Source organism: Dipodomys spectabilis, unplaced genomic scaffold, assembly GCF_019054845.1.
Source record: "Dipodomys spectabilis isolate Male_0828 unplaced genomic scaffold, ASM1905484v1 ptg000273l, whole genome shotgun sequence".
In the NCBI taxonomy this organism is placed as follows: domain Eukaryota; kingdom Metazoa; phylum Chordata; class Mammalia; order Rodentia; family Heteromyidae; genus Dipodomys; species Dipodomys spectabilis.
The window spans coordinates 4,910,950-4,928,289 of NW_024870950.1; the positions used below are offsets into that span (position 1 = coordinate 4,910,950).

A 17,340-nucleotide genomic window follows, 5' to 3' on the forward strand; every position below is an offset into this window, starting at 1 on the left:
GAGCCGCGGCCCAGGGAAGTCAGGCGGAGGCGGTGTTAACTACAGTACCACTTTATTAATACTGGAATCTTCACAGTGCATTTGTTACTTGTAGCAGTGACTATTTAAATTGAGGGAAGGATGACGTGAGGGGTGGGGTGGGGGTGGGGGAAAGAGGAGATTTTGTCCAAAAACTGACAGAAAGAAAAGAAACAAAATGGTCCAGATGGGATGCAGGGAGAAGGGGGGAGGGGGAGGGAGGACTGGGGTAGGGGTGAGGGAGAAAGGGTAAGTAGGAACCAAGGAGAGAGGCTTTGGGGTGGGAAAATAAATTAAAAAAAAAAAAAAAAAAAAGGAACAAGTTAACAACAGCACCAGAAAAGTTACTTCAGTCAAAAGACGCTTCTGAAAAGAATATTTCTCTGTACAAAACGAAAAATAAAATGAATGTAAATAAGTTCCCCCAAACCAAAGTCTGTGAGATGTGGGATGGCGGCTCGGATCCCGAGGGGGTGGGGGACGAGGTGGTCACGACACGGGAGCAGGGGGTGGGTGGAGTATGTACAGACTTGGGGGGGCGGGGGGCTCCCAGCCCAGCCTCCCTTCCCAGCAGGAGCCAAAAGCAGTGAGTTCTCTCCCGTGGGGGACCCCCCCCACCAGGCCCAGCCACACCCCTGCCACCCCCCCCACGCATCCCGTGTCTCAGTTCTCCATCAGCCTTCCTGGGAACCCCCCAACATGGCCCTGGGGTAGGCAAAGTGCAGCTGAAAATCCACCCCCGGGACCCCCAAACTAACCACCTGCTCCTCTGGCCCCCACATCTGGGGGTTCTGGTACCTTCTGAGTCTGGTGGGCCAGGCCCTCAGCTGAGCGGTTCTCAGACCTACAGATGTGCTGGGCCCCGCTCTCTAGCAGCCCTGGGGAGCCCTGGGTGGTGGTGGGGGGAACGCCTTCCGCAAAGGAATCTCTGGGACGTCGCATGCGCCTGGCTGGCCTGCCAACGTCCCAGTTTATGGCACATGAGCGCCCAGGAGCTCAAGCCTGGACCAGCCCGGACGCACTCCATCCAGACCAAGGCAAGCCGCTCTCCAGACCCCAGGGTCACAGCCCCCGGAGTCCTCCCAGACCCCAGGGTCACAGCCCCCGGAGTCCTCCCAGACCCCAGGGTCACAGCCCCCGGAGTCCTCCCAGACCCCAGGGTCACAGCCCCCGGAGTCCCGCCGCCTCCTCACTACCCTGTGGCCACCGCACACTCCCTCCTCTTGCCCTAGGCTCACATGCTTTGACCTGCTCAGGTTTGGCCTGACTGGGGGGTGAGGAGTGGGAGGCAGCCCCACTCCTCTCTATGCCCCCCCCGCTGCCAGCCAGTGCCAGGCCCGCAGTGAGACCCACTGCAGAGTGGCATCTCCTCTGGCAACAGAGAGTCCAAGCCAATCTCCCCGGACTCAGCGCGAGACACGGGCGGGCAGCTCCGGTCCCGCCCTGCCCAGCCTCCTGACTACACTCGAGACATTGGAGGGAACAAGGGTGGGTCCCCCGGCTTTGGGGGACCCAGTCCCATCCTTCCCCTCCTGCCACAGGCCCAGAAGGCCTCCATCTCTCAGACACTCAAAGACACACACCCTGTTCCACCGGCTTACCCGCCCCCCACCCCCAGTCCTTGTCTGGGGTCAGTTCCATTTTATTATGGTCATAAAATACTCCCCCCTCCGCCCCCCCCCCCCACATCCTTTCCTGCTCCAGCCTCCAAATGCCACCAGTGAAGGTCTCAGTGTACCCAGACGATGGGACCTCCGGAACAGCCCCTCGGCATGGCGGCTGGCCCCGCGGCCCCATGCCCTTCTAGGTTCTTCTTTGTGCTCTGCCTGGCACTTTACAGGGCAGGAAAGCTGGAGGGTCCCTCAAACCTTCCTGATGCGCCCCTACATTTCCTCCAAGATCCCTCTTTTGGGCCTCTCAGCTCCCTTCCCCACAGGGGAGCCTGTCCTAAAATCAACCTGTTCCCCTAACCCTAGTCACCAATTAGACTCTTGGGGGGGGGGAACCAGCCGCTCCCCAGCCACCCTGTCCCCCACGTGATGAGGAGCTTGGAGAGGCAGGGATGAGGGAGAAGGGAAATGGAGGCCGGGGGCTCAGGCAGGGAAGGGGTGGGGAGCCAGCATTCAAGGATCTGGGGCTCCGTGACTCTGGAGACCCCAGGCCAGGTGGGACTGGGGAGGCTGAGGAAGGCTGGCTTAGCCCTTGCTCACGGGCTCAGGGTTTCCATGGGGCAGGGTCTGCAGGGAGGAAGAGGAGGAACAGACTAGGCAGGGAAAGTATAAAACAGGCTCTAAAACCAGTGAAAGGCCTGCAGGCTCCACCCTGGCGAGGTGTGTGAAGGACGTTGCGTCCAGCCTGGGTTGGAGAGTGGCTTTGCCTTGTCCCTGGCGTGGATTCCACTCCTGGCTGTGCTATGGCTCCGAGTGGCCGCTGTCACAGACCAGGCCACCTGCTCACATCAGGGCCACACAGGGTGGGGGGAGGGTGGCGCCATCATAAGATGCGGGGTGCCGACCTGTCGTTGGTGACGGTCCTGCGCAGCCGGACCCCTCGGCGGATGGCCACCAGCATGTCTTCAGCCGGGGGGTCGCTGGTGGCAGCAGGGGGCGGGGTGGGCGTCTCCTCGGCCGGGGTGGCTGACAGGGCTGTGGGGAAGGGGAACTGGCCTTCGCCCAGGGCGTGGGCACCTGCCACCAGCTCCCCGAGCTTTTCCACCAGGCTGTGCCGGTTGGCGGCCAGCTGCTGCTCGTCGTCCTCGGTGGCCAGCCCAGATCCCATCCCTGGGTAGCTGGCGGCGTCCGGGGACGGGCTGCCCCAGGCCGTGGGCAGGCTGAGGCGCTTGGGGGAGGCCTTGGCGAGGTCTGGCGCCAGGGGTGAGGCCGCCTCATCTGTGTAAAAGACACACTCCTCACTGCCTGCCCGCGTGGGCCCTGCATAGCCAGGGGAGTCGGGGACCGTGGGGGTCTTCACGGGGACGATCGGCGGCCGGATGGGGATGGGGCCAGCGCTGGACAGGGCGCGGCGCACGGTGGGCTTGGTGGAGGGCGTGCGGCGGATGGTGGCTACGCCAGGGGGCGCGCCCGAGGGCAGCCCGGAGGCGGTGGGCAGCCCGGCGGTGGGCAGCCCGGCGGTGGAGGCTGGGCGCTTGGTCTGGATGAGGCGCCGGTAGTTCTGGGCGATGTTGCTGTTGCGAGGGATGGTGGATGACTTGTCGAACTCGGGGGGGCCCTCGCTGTCCGCATCCCCGTTCACGGAGTAGCAATCGTAGTCTGAGCCTGGGGACACAGAGCGCAGTGAGTCCAGGGCCCAGAGACCCCCCCCCCCCCACCCCCAGCTTGAGCCCCATCTGCCCAGAGTGGACCTGGAGAGGAAGCACCCAACTTGTGAGGGCCCGCTGTCCATGGTAGGGCGCTGGGGCTCTCGGAAGGATGGGTGAGCACCCCCAGTCCTGGGAGGGCAGCCCGAAGGCCCACCTTGGGAGGGGATGGTGTCCTCGGAGCACGAGGGCGTGGTGGTCTGCGTGCTGTACCCGCTCGAGTACTGCAGGGAGTCCCGGCTGCTCTTCTGGTGCTCCAGGCTCAGGCCGCGGGTCAGCACCATGGCCAGGTCGCTGGCCGCAGGGGACACCTCTTCACCATGCTGCGGGGGGGTCACATCGCAGGTGAAATAAAGCCTCACTCCAGGCCTGCGCCCTCTGCCTAGACTCCAGGCAGTTGTGGTGGTTGGAGCTGGTGCTGGAGACCACTGACAACTGAGATGGGCGCGAAGGCCAGGCCTGGTGGGGCGGCCCAGGGCGCTACCCGCCACCCGCCACCCACTTACCTTGGCTGCGATGGTGGCAGGGGACATGCGGGGCCGCGGGGCCTCCTCCCCACTGGGGCCCAGCGGGCCTCCACTCGCGGAGCCCGGCTCTGTGTCCCGGAGGAGCTCCACTCGGTCCTTCCTCCGCTGTAGGGTGGCGCCCAAGGGCTGCTCATGGGGGCCGGCCTTGGTCCAGTCCTGCAGGGCGTGCCAGGCAAGTCAGGGACCCTTGGCCTTGCCGTCATGGCCGTGCGTGCGTGCGTGCGTGCGTGTGTGTGTGGGGGGGGGGGGGGGTCAATGTGCCCAAGGCACAGGCTATCCAGGTCTGTGAGGGGCTTCTGGCTCACAGGCCAAGGCCAGTGGCGTGGGGTTATGGAAGTGGTGACCCCTCTGTCCCGCCAGGCCCCAGGGGCGGGACAGGATGTCCCATGTCATGGGGTCTGGGTGTCTGTCTCATAGTGGCAGATGCTGTGCGCATGCAGCTCTCTGGCCAGGCACCAGCTGGGTGGGCTTGGGATGGACATCAGGTGAGAGTCGCGGGCTGGGGCAGGAGCACTGACCGAGGTCGGGGAGCTGCACTCGCTCACAGACTGGCACGTTTCCGAGGCTTCAGAGGACGCGGAGCTGGAGGACTTCTGCCGTGCAGAGGCAAGTAGGCGGGCAGGGCAGTGGGGGGGGGGGAGGGAAGGAGTGCAGGAGGGGAGGAGAGGAGAGAAAAGCTGTGGTCCTAGTGCCAGCGTTGAGTGGGTGCTGTGTTAAGTCACACCACCCTGTGTCTCCTCCTAGGGTCACAGCGCCCAGTGCTGCCGTCAGCAGGTGGCAGCCTGAGCCTACAGCCCCCCCCCCACCTCGGCCCGCAGCCGCACAGTCTGACGGTTCACCACAGGCCTTGCCACCAATGACCTGCCCGTGGCCAACCAGGGACAGAGAGACACAGCTGAGTGGCACTATCTTCTCAGGAAGGGAATGCCCGGAAGTGGGGTGGGGGAGGGAACGTGTAATCCTATGCACGCCAAGCTGAGCACTCCACTCAGCATGAGGGGAGATACCTTAGGAAGCTGAGACTCGAGGATCATGGTTGTAAGTCACCCCAACAAGAGAGTCTGTGAGGCTCTTAATTCCAATTAACCATCAAAAAGCCAGAGATGGCTCAAGTAGTAGAGCACCAGCCTTGGGCAAAAAAATGCTCAAGGACAGCACGCAGGTCTTGAGTTCAAGCCTAGAAATGGTGCATGCGTGTGCGTGCACACACAAACACACACATACACACACACCAAAAACAACAACAACAACAACAATAACAACAAAAAACCAAATCCAACAACAGAAAAAGATTGGAAAGGAGGCAATGATGACACAGTCAGTAAGCTAGGTCCAGAGCCTGGAGTCCCACGCTTAGAAGGCTCACTTGAGATCAGGAGTTTGAAATTAGGCTAGATAATATACTAATGTACACCATGTCTCAAAAAAAAAATCTGTAAGTTACCAGAATTAATACATCATTTTAAGAAGATTATATATACAAGGTCAGAAAAAAAAACTGTATTTTAATACCAGTACTAACAAATAGGGATGTAATTTATAATAGCACCAACAAATACCCAAATAACTAGGAAACAGATCAATGAATAGAGGCAAGATATTTACAGAAAAACTACAAAAAAAATTATTACAAGAACTGAAGCCTAAATAGACAGACATGCAATCTCACTTAAAATCCCCAGTAATTTTTTTTTTTGTGTGTGTGTAAAATCTGACAACTTGATCTTAAAATTTATAAGGAAATGCATGGGAGTAAAAACAGGTGATTCTGAAGTCTAACAATGCAGGAGAACTTTCCTTATCACACGCTGTGAATTTTCACAGTTACAATAATTATGATGGTGTGGTCCGGGTATAAGAATAGTTAAATTAGCTGGATGACAGAGTATGAAACTCAGACAATGGGGGAGACTGTGGGGAAGGTAATTGGGGACTTCAGTTTGCTTTTTTTTTTTTTTTGAACATTTCTGTAAGTTTAAAATGACTCAAGAATAAAAATTTAAAACAAGCTAGCCTTGGTGATGCGCATCTGAAACCTCGGCATTCAGGAGGCTGGGGCAGGAGGATCTCAAGTTCAGATCAGAAGATCCAGAATGGACAATGGAGGGGAAAAGGAAATGAACAACAGAAAATAAGAGACACAGGGTATAGTGGCTATAATCCTAGCTACCTAGGAGGCAGAGACTTAAGAGGACAGCAGTTCAAGGCCAGGTCCAGGCAAAAAGTTCACAAGACTCCATTTCAACTTGTGTCTGGGCCCAGTGGCACAGGCTATCCCTACGATGTGGGATGCAAAATTAGGAGGATCATGGAGCAGGCCAGCACAGGCATAAAGTGGGACATATCATGAAAATAACATAAGAGGGCCGGTTGCTCTGCACTGGTGGCTCATGCCTGTAATCCTAGCTACTCAGAGCGTGGTTCCAAGCCAGCCTAGGCAAGAATGCCCATGAGACTGTTATCTCCAATTAACTACCTAAAAAAAAAAAAAGCTGGAACTAGAGCTGCAGCTCAATCATCAGAGCCCTAGACTTGAGCATAAAAACTCAGGGACAAGGGACAGAGCCCAGGCCCTGAGTTCAAAGCCCCAGGATCGACATCAAAAAGAAAAAGGCTGGTGGAGTAGCTCAAATGGTAATGTTCTTGCCTAGCAAGTGCAGCAAGCAGGCGCATGCGCACGCACACGAGAGAGAGAGAGAGAGAGAGAGAGAGAGAGAGAGAGAGAGAGAGAGAGAGAGAGAGAGAGAGAGGGGAGGGGGGAGGGGAGCTGGAAAGGTGGCTCAGTGGTAGAGTGCTTGCTTCGCATGCATGAGAGAGACCCTCGGTTCGATTCCTCAGCACCACATAAGCAGAAAAAGCTGGAAGTGGGGCTGAGGCTCAAGTGGTAGAGCACTAGTCTACAGCTGAAGAGCTGAGGGACAGCGCCCAGGCCCAGAGTTCAGGCCCCACGACCGACAAAAGAAAAAAAAAAAAAAAGACAGAGACAGAGAGACAGAGAGAAAAAGAGAGAAAGAGAGAGACAGAGACAGACAGACAGACAGACAGACAGACAGAGACAGAGTGCATGCGCACAAGAACGCACACATGAGACATGGAGAAAACAGGATGGAATGAAAGCATAGGACGGGATGATGTATATTTGATTAGAATCCCCGCAGGAGAGAACAGAGAAAACGGAAGTAGGTAGGTAGTAGATAAAGAGATAAAGGCTGTGGCTCTGGGTATAGCTCAGTGGCAGGGCACTCGCCTAATACACATAAGGTCCCGTGTTCAATCCCTAGCACCATCAAAGAAAAAAAGAAAGAAAAAAGATGCCAGATTGGATAAAACAAGAAAACCCTGGCATATGCTGTTTATAAGAGACTCATCTCAAACATAATGATATGATGCATTTACAAGTAAAGAGATGGAAATCACTAATACAAATATAGAACAGAGTGAGACCAGTTGGTCTCAATGGCTAGAAGGGCCCCGCAGGCGGGCAGCCTGAAGCCAGCGGGAGGCTGCTGCACCCCGCCCCCCCTTCTCCTGCCGAGCCCCCGCCGCCCCCTCACCTGGCTGGTGATGTCTGAAGGCATGGGTGAGGGGGGCTTGGAGTAGGTGGCGTCTTGGGAGACGAAGCCGGAGTCGTGGGAGGAGACGCTGGAGAGGCGGGTAGTGGCGGTGGCGGCTGGCTGTGCCAGGCTGCGGTAGCGACAGGTGGAACCGGGTGAGTATGACTGGGCGCCCCCGGGCCATGGGGCTCCGCCACCCTTGGCACTGCTACTGCTGCTGGGGGCACTAAGGGAGTGAAGGGAGGAGGACACAGCAGCCGGACAGGGAGACATGGGGTGTGTGTGGAGGGGGGGGGGGGTGACAGACGAGGGAGGGGAGAGAGTTGAGGGGCAGAGGAAGGAAAAGATCATGTCAGACGAGGAGGGCCTGAGACCGGGTAGGAGAGAGGAGCCGGGCCCTGGGGTGGCGTGGCCCGTGAGCCTGCACGGGAGGGCCTTGTGCGCGGAGCCCCGCCCCCTCGGTGCCTCAGCCTGGCCTGTAGAATAGTTGTCCTTGGGGTAGACAGGGAAACTGAGTCATCAAGTTAGGTCTGGGCGCAGTTCTTGTGTCTAACCTGCCTTCCTGGTTTGCCATCACCCTCCCATGGCATTTGGATGTCGAAGCTGTGGTCATGGCCTGTGTGGAGCGGGAGGCGGCCTTCCAGGTGGCCCCTAAACTGACCTCCACCCCATTGTGCCCCCCTCCGGGGTGCCTGGCTCTCCACGGCTCACATGCCAGGTACTGCTCCTGGCATAACCTTGTCCCATGCCTTCGCCCAGGGGTCACTTCCCGAGGTGACCCTCCCTCCCCCTGGGGACACCACCCGAGGCTCTGAGTGCTGCGTTCCCTGAAGGATTCATTGGCTATATATGAATATATACATATATATTCATTCATTTCAGAAATGAAGCTACTGCCCCTTCCTTCCTGCCAGCCCACACCCCTGTCTTGGGACCACAGACATGCTTTTCCTCTACACTTAGAAATCCTTGACCACCACAGGAGTTATGCGAATTCTCCAAAGTAGTTCCTGGTACAGCTTTGCTGGGTGCTTCTCTAGTCCCTGCTAGGACCTCCATCCGTGCTCCCCTGCACTGACCTGCACATGCTGGACTTCCGGGAGCTGGAGCTGCTGGGTGACGAGGGTGGGGTCTGGTAGGACCAGCTGTAGTCTGAGCCCTTCAGGTCTTTGATCACCTGGATAGGGACATGAATGGGGGGAGGGGAGAGGCGGTCACTGATGGCACCCCTGAACCTGGGAGCCTTGTCGCTTTCTGGGGCTTCTCAGAGCCGGTAGGGTCAGACATCCTCCATTCTCTTCCCAACTGTAAATGATGCCCAGGAGACCCCATGAACCCCCATCTCCTCTGGCCTTCTTCTTTTACTGCAACCTCCTCACTGGCGTGCGGAGAAGACACTGAGCAGGGGCCAGGGGAACGTGGGAGAAGCCGATGCTGAGGATGTATGATCACTGGCAGGGAAGCCAGGTGCCAGGCTGAAGTACCGGTGACGTCATGGGTTCAAATCATTACTGAACCGCTCTGAGTCTCACTTCGTGAACTGGCCCCCTGCAGGGGTCTCAGGGAGAAGACCCTAGGGAGAGTGCCTGGCAGATGCTGGGCATACAGGACGTGCCTGAGGAGAGCAATGCCATGGGAGCTGGCGGTGAGGGCTGTGGGAGCAGGCAGAGGAGAGGTGGGCAGGAGGGCTGGGGTCTGGAGGATGGGACCCTGGGTATGGCTGGACAGCAGGCACTGTCAGCTTCGGAAGGGCCAAGCCCCCAGGCGCCCGCGACTTCCACCCACCTGTCTTACTTTGAGATCCTGTCGGGTCCCAGGCCTCCCAGAATCACTTGGGCAGGTGATTCTGGATACCCCACCGCGGCTGTCGGAATGTGTCTGCTTTCTACTCCTAGCTGCCTCCCCGAGGTGCTGTTCCCTTTCCTCTGCCACAGTCCCCAGCTAAGCGGCTGGCCCCGTGTCCCTGCTGCCCCTAGCCCGTGGCCACAGGCGGGTCGCACCTGCTCGCTGGCGGGAGGCAGCTTGTGCGGTTCTGCAGTCAGCACCACCAGGTCGTCGATGATGCCCTGCAGGTGGGTGATCTCGCCCAGCATGGTCAGCTCACCGTTCTGGGGAAGCAGTAATGGAGAGCGGATGGCCCTGCCGCCCACCTGCTCCCCCCCCCCGAGAACATTGCACCTCTCCTTTCTCACCCTTCTCCACTACCAGCACTGCCTGGGGCTGGCAGAGGCTGGGCCCGCACTGCCCAGGTAGCTGGCACGACCCACTGCCCAGGTCCGATGAGCACACCATGCACTAGGACACCTGCTTTCATGCCAGGAGCGTGTGCCCCCCCCCGAATACACCCACTGAGAAGCGAGCCTGGCAACCACGAGGTCCACCCTGCGCCTGGCCCATGCCCTGCACCTGCCCCACAGCCCTGGGCCCCCGAGTCACCAAGAAACCCACCACCACAGGCTGGAGGAAGGCGGTGAAGGTGCAGAAGCGGCCCCGCTCCTCGATCAGGGCCCGCCGCACGGCCTGCTTCTCTGTCTCCTCCAGCAGCAGGTACATGTCATTGACATCCTGCAGGGCGCTGTCCAGCTGCGGCTGCAGGTCTCCTTTCCCTGCAGGGTTGGGAGGAGAGGCTGCGCTGGGGACACTGGCCTGGTTTGCTGCATCCATGGCTAACGCCTGTGGTGGCGTCCCTGGCTGGGGGTCTGGGTACTAGTGTGGGGGCCAGGGAGAGGGAGGGGACACTGTAAGGCTTGTGGAGGGGAGGGTCCCACCAGAGCAGGCAGAGAGGACAGACAGACACAGACACACACACACATACGCACGCGTGTGCGTAAGACACCAAGTTGCAAAGCCAGCCAGGATCTAGGGTGGGCAGCTGCAGGCCCAGGCCTCCTAGGATTCCCTCACTGTTCTGGAAATGCCCTTCATCCCGTGGGGCGCGGGGAGGGGGCTGGAAGCAGGCCAAAGTGGGGCAGGCTGTAGGCCAGACCACTGGCAGGTGTGGAGGGAGGTGAGGAGAGCCAGGGCTGGGCTGGGGAGCAGGGGAGAGGGGTGTCTCAGCGTGGGCCCCACACAGCCTGGGGGGGGGGGGGAGGAGCGATGCACAGAGACAGCAACAGCAATACGGAAAAGCAGCAAGAGAGAGAGAGAGAGGAGAGAGGATGACAGAGGAGGATGCGACAGGGAAGGCTGTGGCCGGCACGGACAGCGGCGGAGCAGCCAGGACCCGGGCTCCCCACCCCACCCCAGCAGCCAGCTCCCCGGGCCTGGCGGACTGCCTGAGCAGAGGCCCCTGGCATCCCAGCCTGGGGGCTCTGGAGGCCTCGGTGGGACTGTGCCCCAGGCCCCTCCCTTGGTGGCTCCTTCCTCCTGGGCCGGGAGAGGTTCCTTCCAGGGTCCCTGGGCTGGGGAAACAGACAGATGCGAGGAGGATGGGCAGGGCCGCTGAGGGATGGACATTTGACTTACCAAGTAGCTCTACAGGAAGGATGTGGGAGGAGAGGAGGAGAGACAGAGAAAGAAAGAATGTGTGAAAGACAGCCGGATGGACAGTGTCTCCTGGGGGCGGGGAGGGGTCTGCACCTTGCCAGGGGTGGAGGAGGCGGCTCTTGTGTCTCCCAAGAGGGAGGGCCTGGGCAGCCTGGGGCGCAGGGAGCTCCCCCTCTGTCCCACCCGAGGGGTTGGACGGCTGGTTCTGTGCTGGGGCAGGACTCCTCTGGACGGAATGAGGCTCTGAGGCACCCCAGAGGGCGGTGTGGGCGCTATGGAGGGGGGCCCGTGGGCCTGGGCTGCGGTGGGCAGCTCAGGGCTCTACCTTTGCGCGCTTTCTTCTGCAGTTTCAGAGTGTCTGACGACTTCTTCTTGATCTCGTGCCGGGCCCGTTTGTACTCTGTGCAGGGGTGAGGGAAGAGGCTGTAATGGGAGAATCCTGTGGAGAAGGGTGGGCCGCCGCGGCAGGACCCCTGCTCTACCTTTTGCGTGGTCCTTGTCCAGTTGGTTGGCCGACTTCTTCCAGTCCTCGATGCGCTCCTGCAGCGGGTTGATGAGGCTCTCCAGCAGGGCGCTGCGGGCAGGGGCCGGGGGTCAGAGCCCGGGCGGGGAGGATGGGGTGCCCTCCCCCCTGCCTGCCCACTCACTTGGTGAACTGCCGCAGCTTTGTCTCGATGCTGCGGTGGCGCATGCACATGCGGGTGAGCGCAGAGCCGATGTCCCGCGTGGCCCCTGGCGAGGAAGCGCGCGGCGTGGGAAGGAGCCCCGCGCGGGCCCCTGCAGTTCCGGCCTCGGGCCACCAGGGGGCGAGCTGGCCACGCAGACGCTGCGACCCGCCCACGTTCCCCGCAGTCCCGCGGCCCCCGGGGGTTCGATCTGGCCCTGTGTTTCCCAAGCTCCTCCGCTGCGCTGCGCAGGACCGGCCCTCCGCGGCCATCCCACCACCCTGCGGCTGCAGGTGCCTAGGAGGCGCCCCTTCCTTCCGCGATCCGGGAGCCCCACCGCCAGCCCAAGGGGCCAGCAAAATTCTCCTCTATTCCCGTGGGGGCAGCCCCCCATTCCAGGGGTCCCTGCGCTGGAGAGTGTGTGCACACACCCCCAGCTGTGGTATGGCTGCTGGAAGGAATGGGGGCCCAGAGGGCAGAGGAGCTGCTGAGTCCCCAGGGTTCGAGCCAGTGTGGTTGCGGGGTCAGCTGAGCTTCCGGCAGTAAGAAGGGAATCCGGGGTAACAGCCCTGTCACCTCTCACCCACCCCTGCCCCACATGCTGCGCGCCTTGGGCACCGCAGGGCTCACTCCTGCCACAGCCATCCAATTCCATCCTGAGATCTGGACCCGGGGTCTGATGTTCTTACCCCCCCCCCCACAGCCCTTGCGGCCTCCATGCCCAGCCACACCCCTCCCCACCTCGGGTGTTGGTGGCCATGTCGGCCACTTTCTGGAAGGCATCTAGGAAGGCCACAGCAGCCAGCACGGTGGTCCTGGGGAGAAGGACAGCAGGGTGGGCAGATGGTCAACAGGTTCAGGGTCCTCCTCTGCTTCCCGCTTCCCAGTGCGAGGGGGGGGGGGGACCCAGGCAGCCTCACCTCAGCTGGGAGTGCAGCTTCGTGGCCTTCGAGTTGAAGTCCTCCCAGATAGGGTAGGAGCTCTGTCAGGGAGAAGGAGAGGAAGGAAACACTGTGTGGAGGGGCCGCCCAGGGCTCTGCCTGCCCCCTCCCCACTCCTTCCTGCTGCCCAGATCCTGGGCAGTTTTCTGAGATGGCCATGTGTCCAGAGAGGAGGCTCCTGCGTGGTGAGGAGGAGGACACCCATGGCAGCATCAGGCAGGCGGATGGTGGCCCTGGTAACAGGTGCCTCTGCCTATCCCTCTCGCCCCCTGATGTCAGGAAGCCCACCCAACTGTGTGCAGCTGTGGCCATGGGGCCCCTGTGCTCCCTCAGTGGACAGCAGTTCCTGTCTCCTCTGGGCTTCCTGCCAGGGATCTTGGCTGAGATCAACGAAGGGCACCATGTTTCTCAGGCATGCTACCTAGGAAGGTGGGCACTGACCTGCTGCCACAGTGGAGGCCACTGTGGGCTCAGGTCTGAGGTGGGCTTAGAAGCTGCTGCTGGCAGGCTAGCCATCTCTCAGGCCCGAGGCAGTGGCTCCCAGGCCCCGGGGAGGCTGTGGCTGCTGCAGGGCCTGGCTAGCCTGCCTAGGACAACCAGCCCCAGGCTGAATGGGGCCTTGTGTGGCCAACAGAGCCACCTTTCTCCACCCCCCACTCCCCTCCCCTCCAGGGAAACAGTGTGGCCTTTATCCCAGCCTGGCCCAAGGCTCCACATTGGGAGGGGGTTTCCCAGTAGGGAGGTCCAGCTCCTGGCGACCGAGTTGTCCAGTCTGATTAAGGGGCTTTTCTGGCCAATGCACTTTCCCCATGGCCGCAGGGCCTGATGAAATCTCAGCTTTGGCCAAGGGCCTGGGGGGGGGAGGGCTTGTTCTTTGAAGGGTTACCCTGGCCCAGCAGAGCCCCCGTCCTTGGCCCCAGTGGGCCCCTTCCCCTCCATGTGCAGGATGGCACTGAGGGCTGGCCTTTTCCCTAGGGAAGGGGCAAGTCAGAGCACCAGCTCCTAAGGCCTCAGGGGAGCTCTGCTCGGCTGGAAGCTCAGGGTGGATCTAGCCAGTCTCTTCAGGCCAGGAGAGTCACAGGGACAGCAGGAAGGAGAGGGCACTGTCAGAGAACCTCAGAAATTCCTCCCTCCCAGCTCAGCCAGTGTCCAGAGAAAGCAAATATTTATAAAGTGCACCAACGTTGGAAGAAGCAAGGTTGGAAAGGGGCCTGGGAGATGGCCCCTGGCAGCCCTGAATTGCTGAACACGGCCCTGGCCCACACTCCCATCACCTAGACTCCATGCTGCCGGGAAACCTAAGACCTTCCTTGGTTCAGGGAAAATATTGGGATGCAGGGGGTCCAAAGCCAGCTGTCCTGGCCCCTATGAGATTTTCTAGTTCTCCCAGCGGCCCCTAGGTGGTCCTGGAGAGTGAGTGCTTTCCCAGGGGCAGGGGCTAGCACAGGGCATGGTGAGGCCAGGCCCAGGTCACTCTCAGCAGATGAACCTGGTAGCTCGGTCTTTAAGGACTTGGGATTCTGTTCCCCATCCCCTTTGGGTCACAAAGCACCCCAGAAACAAAGAGAAGGGAAAGGCCGGAGTGCCGGGGGGCCCCAGGGTGAATGTCCCTGCCTTTACCTGGCCTGAGTGCTGAGCTCCTGGTATATCACTCCCGTCCCTGCTGACCAGGTGCCCTGGTGGCTTGGCCTTGCGCCACGCATGGTGTGCTCACCTTGGAGTGTCACAGCCATGCTGGGAGACGCCTCTTATCATCGCTTTCATTTTACTGATGGGAAATGGAGGCTCGCTGCGGTCAAGTGACCTGTCTGAGGCCTCAGGACGGTAGGGTCAGGGTGTGACCCAGTGCCTGACAAGTCACTCTCTGTCAGGGTAGAGGGATCCCGTTTGTGGGGTGCACCCAGGCGGGAGGTGGCAGGGACTGCAGCGATGGGGAAGATACTCAGCTCTGCCCCAGGCACTGGGGGATGGGCAGGAGAGGTGTCCAAGTGGACAGAAGAAACCAGTGAGGAGACCATGGTTGTGACTGGTCACAACCTGGAAGGACCCCAGGCTTCAGTTCCAGAAAGCGGTCTCTAGAAAACTCTGGGCAAGCGTACACCCCTCCGAGCCTTGGTTTCCTCACCTGTAAAATTAGGACTGTACTTGGCGCATCAGATCAATGTGTGGCCTCCAGGGGGCACTCACTGCAGGCAGAGTGGCCAGCCAGTAGCCAGAGTTCATTCTAAACCTCTCCTAGGTCATCTCCCCCCAACCCAAGCAGAGCCTGTGTCTGGGCCAGCTCCACATTGTGGAGGCAAGGCCTCAGATTCGGACCCCATTTTCTGAGGCTTCATTGGCTTTGCTGAAGGTGTTGGGCTCATCTCTGGGTTCACTGGGCCTATGGCTTGGCTTAGGCCGAGAAGAAGGGCATGCTGGCCCGGGCTGGTGCCCTCCTCCAGCCATCCAGCCATAGGTGGGGAGCCCATCCCCTCTCCCTTGTTCTGGCCCCTTAGGGTGGGGGCCACTAGGAGAGCACCCTGGGGCTAGGAGTCCTGCTGGGAGCGGCCCGACCAGGTGAGCTCATTCTCCTTGACCCAGCACTGAGCGAGATGGCCAGAAGCTGCTGACCAGCCTCCAGATGGCCCCCGGCCAGGGTCCCTAAACACATGCATGTGTCATCTGTGGGGACAAATCTATTTGTGGAGTCACCGCACATGCCTCCACATGTCTGGAAGTCCTGCCTGCAGCCTAGCCTGCTCCGCTTGCTGTGACCCAAGCCCCAGGTTCTGTCTGTCTCATCCCAAATTCCTTGCAATAGGTGGAGGGAGGACACAGCCCCGCTCTTCCCTGGGCAGAAGTGGCTGCTGCTCCCTGCAGGGTTTGCTGTGCCACTGCCGGTGGGAGGAGGTGCGCGGACTCCCACCCTCAGCCAGCTCAGGAATGGCCGGGGTAGGTGGTCTGGCCTGTCCGGTCCCTAAACTGATCGTGGTGCCAGGCAGGGCACTGTAATGTCCACAGGGCAAATCAAGCCAGCAGCGGGCCAGCAGAAGAGTCCCAGGGGGAGCCCGCCGCGGTGGGGGTACCCACATGCTGATAACTGCAGTCAGGCAAGTGGCTTCCAGACTCTTCCTAGAGGAGCAGGGGCTTGGCAACAGCTTCCAGGGCTGCTCCCTGGGAGGGAACCCCAACCTCTTGTCTATGTGCAAGCCTCCACCTCCAAGTACCCACAAGGCATGGCTCTGGTCGCCAGAACCCTGTGGTGTCTCCCTGCCCCCAAGGCCTGGTCTGATTTGGTGATGTGTTTTTGGCAAGGGTGTGTGTGGCTGTGAGGCAGACCTTTGAGACTTCCTGTGGGGAGTAGACCTTTTCCCTGCCTGCAGTCCTGCGCCTTCATCCAAGACCAAAGAAGGGGGACGGGGAAGAGGGGTAGGAATGCTCGTTCCCAGGCCCTGGCCCTGTCACGGCAGGACGCCCTGTTGAAAACCTGGTCTCCTTGGGAGAGAGAACCCCCTACACACACATACACACCCCTCCCATGAACAATGGGGGCTGAGGTCAGGGGCAGGGTCCAACCGTCTCCTTAATGACCTTGAGCCATTCGTAGGCCTCAGTTTCCCCACGTGGTGGTGGTGGGGAGACTGACCCAGTCTCAGGCACGGATGCTACTCTGAAGGGGTGCCTGAGGCTGGACTTACCCAGCCTGACCTTGGGTGATGGGGGGAGGGTTGGCGCTGAGGATCAGGAGTAGGAACGGGGCTCCTCGTTTGCTCCACCGTCCCCCCTCTTCTCCCAAGGTGATGATACAGGCTTATCCTTGGGATGGGGAAGAGGCGTTAGGGCCCTGGGGTTGTTGGGGGCGGGGCTGGGTCCTGCCCAGAGGCCGAGGCCGGCGGGGAAGGAGTTAAAGGCTCTGCTTTATTATTATGATTATTATTTTTCCATCTTCGGCGGTGACAGCATTGTCTGGGCTCCGGGGCCCATGGGAGGGGGGGGGGACACCGGGGAGGGGGACTGTGGTGGAAGGGGGCGGAGGCCGGAGACACCTCGGACCCATCAAAGGGCCCTAAGAGTCGGCCTGAAGCCAAACCCCATTCAGGATTTGGGGGTCAGGGGCGCAGAAGGCCCGCACGTACTCAGGCTCGGGTCAGGGCGACCTGGGCAAGGCATGGACACCCCAACACGCGAGCACCCACACCCCCTCAGGCTGGCAGCCGGACTCCGGGGCGCAGGGCAGAGGCAGGCGGGAGGCGCTGGGACAAGGACACCGACGCCGCGGCGCCCAGCCCCGGCCGCGCGCGGCCGCCCGCCGCCCCGCGGCCCCCGAGGGGACCCTCGCCCGCAGCCGCGCGCCCGCCCCGGCGCCCCGGTTACCTTCATGTCGTTGACGATGGCCTGGAAGAGCCCGCCCAGGGCGCCGCACTCCTTCTCCGCCGTCTCCATGCTGGGGCCGGGCGGGCCGCGGCGGCGGGGCGCGCAGGGGCGCGGGCAGCGGCGCAGGGGAGGGGACCGGGCCGCGGCGGGAGCTGCTCCGAGGCCGCGCCGGGGCCTCCCGCCTCCGGGCCGCGCTCAGCGGCCGGCCGCGCCGTGCTCCGGGGTCGCGGGCCGCCGGCGGGCGGCGCGGGCCATGTCGCGGCGGGGCTGGCGGCGGCGCGGGGGGCGCGGCGCGGCGCGGGCGGCTGGCGGCGCAGCCTGGGCGCGGGGACTGGAGCGGCGGCGGTAATCCGAGCCGCGGAGCTGGGCGTCACGTGGGCGCGGCGGAGGGAGGACCGCGGGGAGGGCGCGGGAGGGGGCTGTGGGAACGACCGGGCGGGCGCAGGCCCATTCACGGCCAGGAACCAGGGCTTTGAAATC

At 61.1% G+C, this 17,340-nt stretch overlaps 1 protein-coding gene across 4 annotated transcripts; it reads right to left on the reverse strand.

Annotated features, from left to right (window-relative positions):
- Nucleotides 1–35: 35 nt before the first annotated feature.
- Nucleotides 36–16,967, reverse strand: Mtss2 (MTSS I-BAR domain containing 2). 4 transcript variants are annotated; one of them, XM_042700987.1, is made up of 15 exons: nt 16,861–16,967; nt 12,487–12,548; nt 12,308–12,381; nt 11,549–11,633; nt 11,384–11,475; nt 11,227–11,301; nt 10,881–10,889; nt 9,864–10,021; nt 9,416–9,523; nt 8,495–8,592; nt 7,416–7,545; nt 4,380–4,454; nt 3,841–4,017; nt 3,492–3,657; nt 36–3,293 (listed from the first exon to the last, which is right to left on the reverse strand). In XM_042700987.1, the coding sequence occupies exons 1-15, from the start codon at nt 16,927–16,929 to the stop codon at nt 2,512–2,514; spliced, it is 2,160 nt and encodes a 719-aa protein (XP_042556921.1). In that variant the 5' UTR covers nt 16,930–16,967; the 3' UTR covers nt 36–2,511. The 4 variants fall into 4 exon arrangements, with proteins under 4 accessions (XP_042556921.1, XP_042556919.1, XP_042556922.1 ...); XM_042700985.1 differs by having other exon boundaries at nt 7,416–7,641; XM_042700988.1 differs by lacking the exon at nt 10,881–10,889.
- Between the last annotated feature and the right edge of the window lie 373 nt (nt 16,968–17,340).

Coding starts and splice junctions, on each gene's coding strand:
- Mtss2 (XM_042700985.1), bottom strand. CDS start 16,929: ATGGAGACGGCGGAGAAGGAGTGCGGCGCCCTGGGCGGGCTCTTCCAG. Junction 11,302..11,383: donor GGACAAGGACCACGCAAAAG/GTAGAGCAGGGG, acceptor ACCCCTGCACAG/AGTACAAACGGGCCCGGCAC. Junction 4,018..4,379: donor AGTGCAGCTCCCCGACCTCG/GTCAGTGCTCCT, acceptor CACGCCCTGCAG/GACTGGACCAAGGCCGGCCC.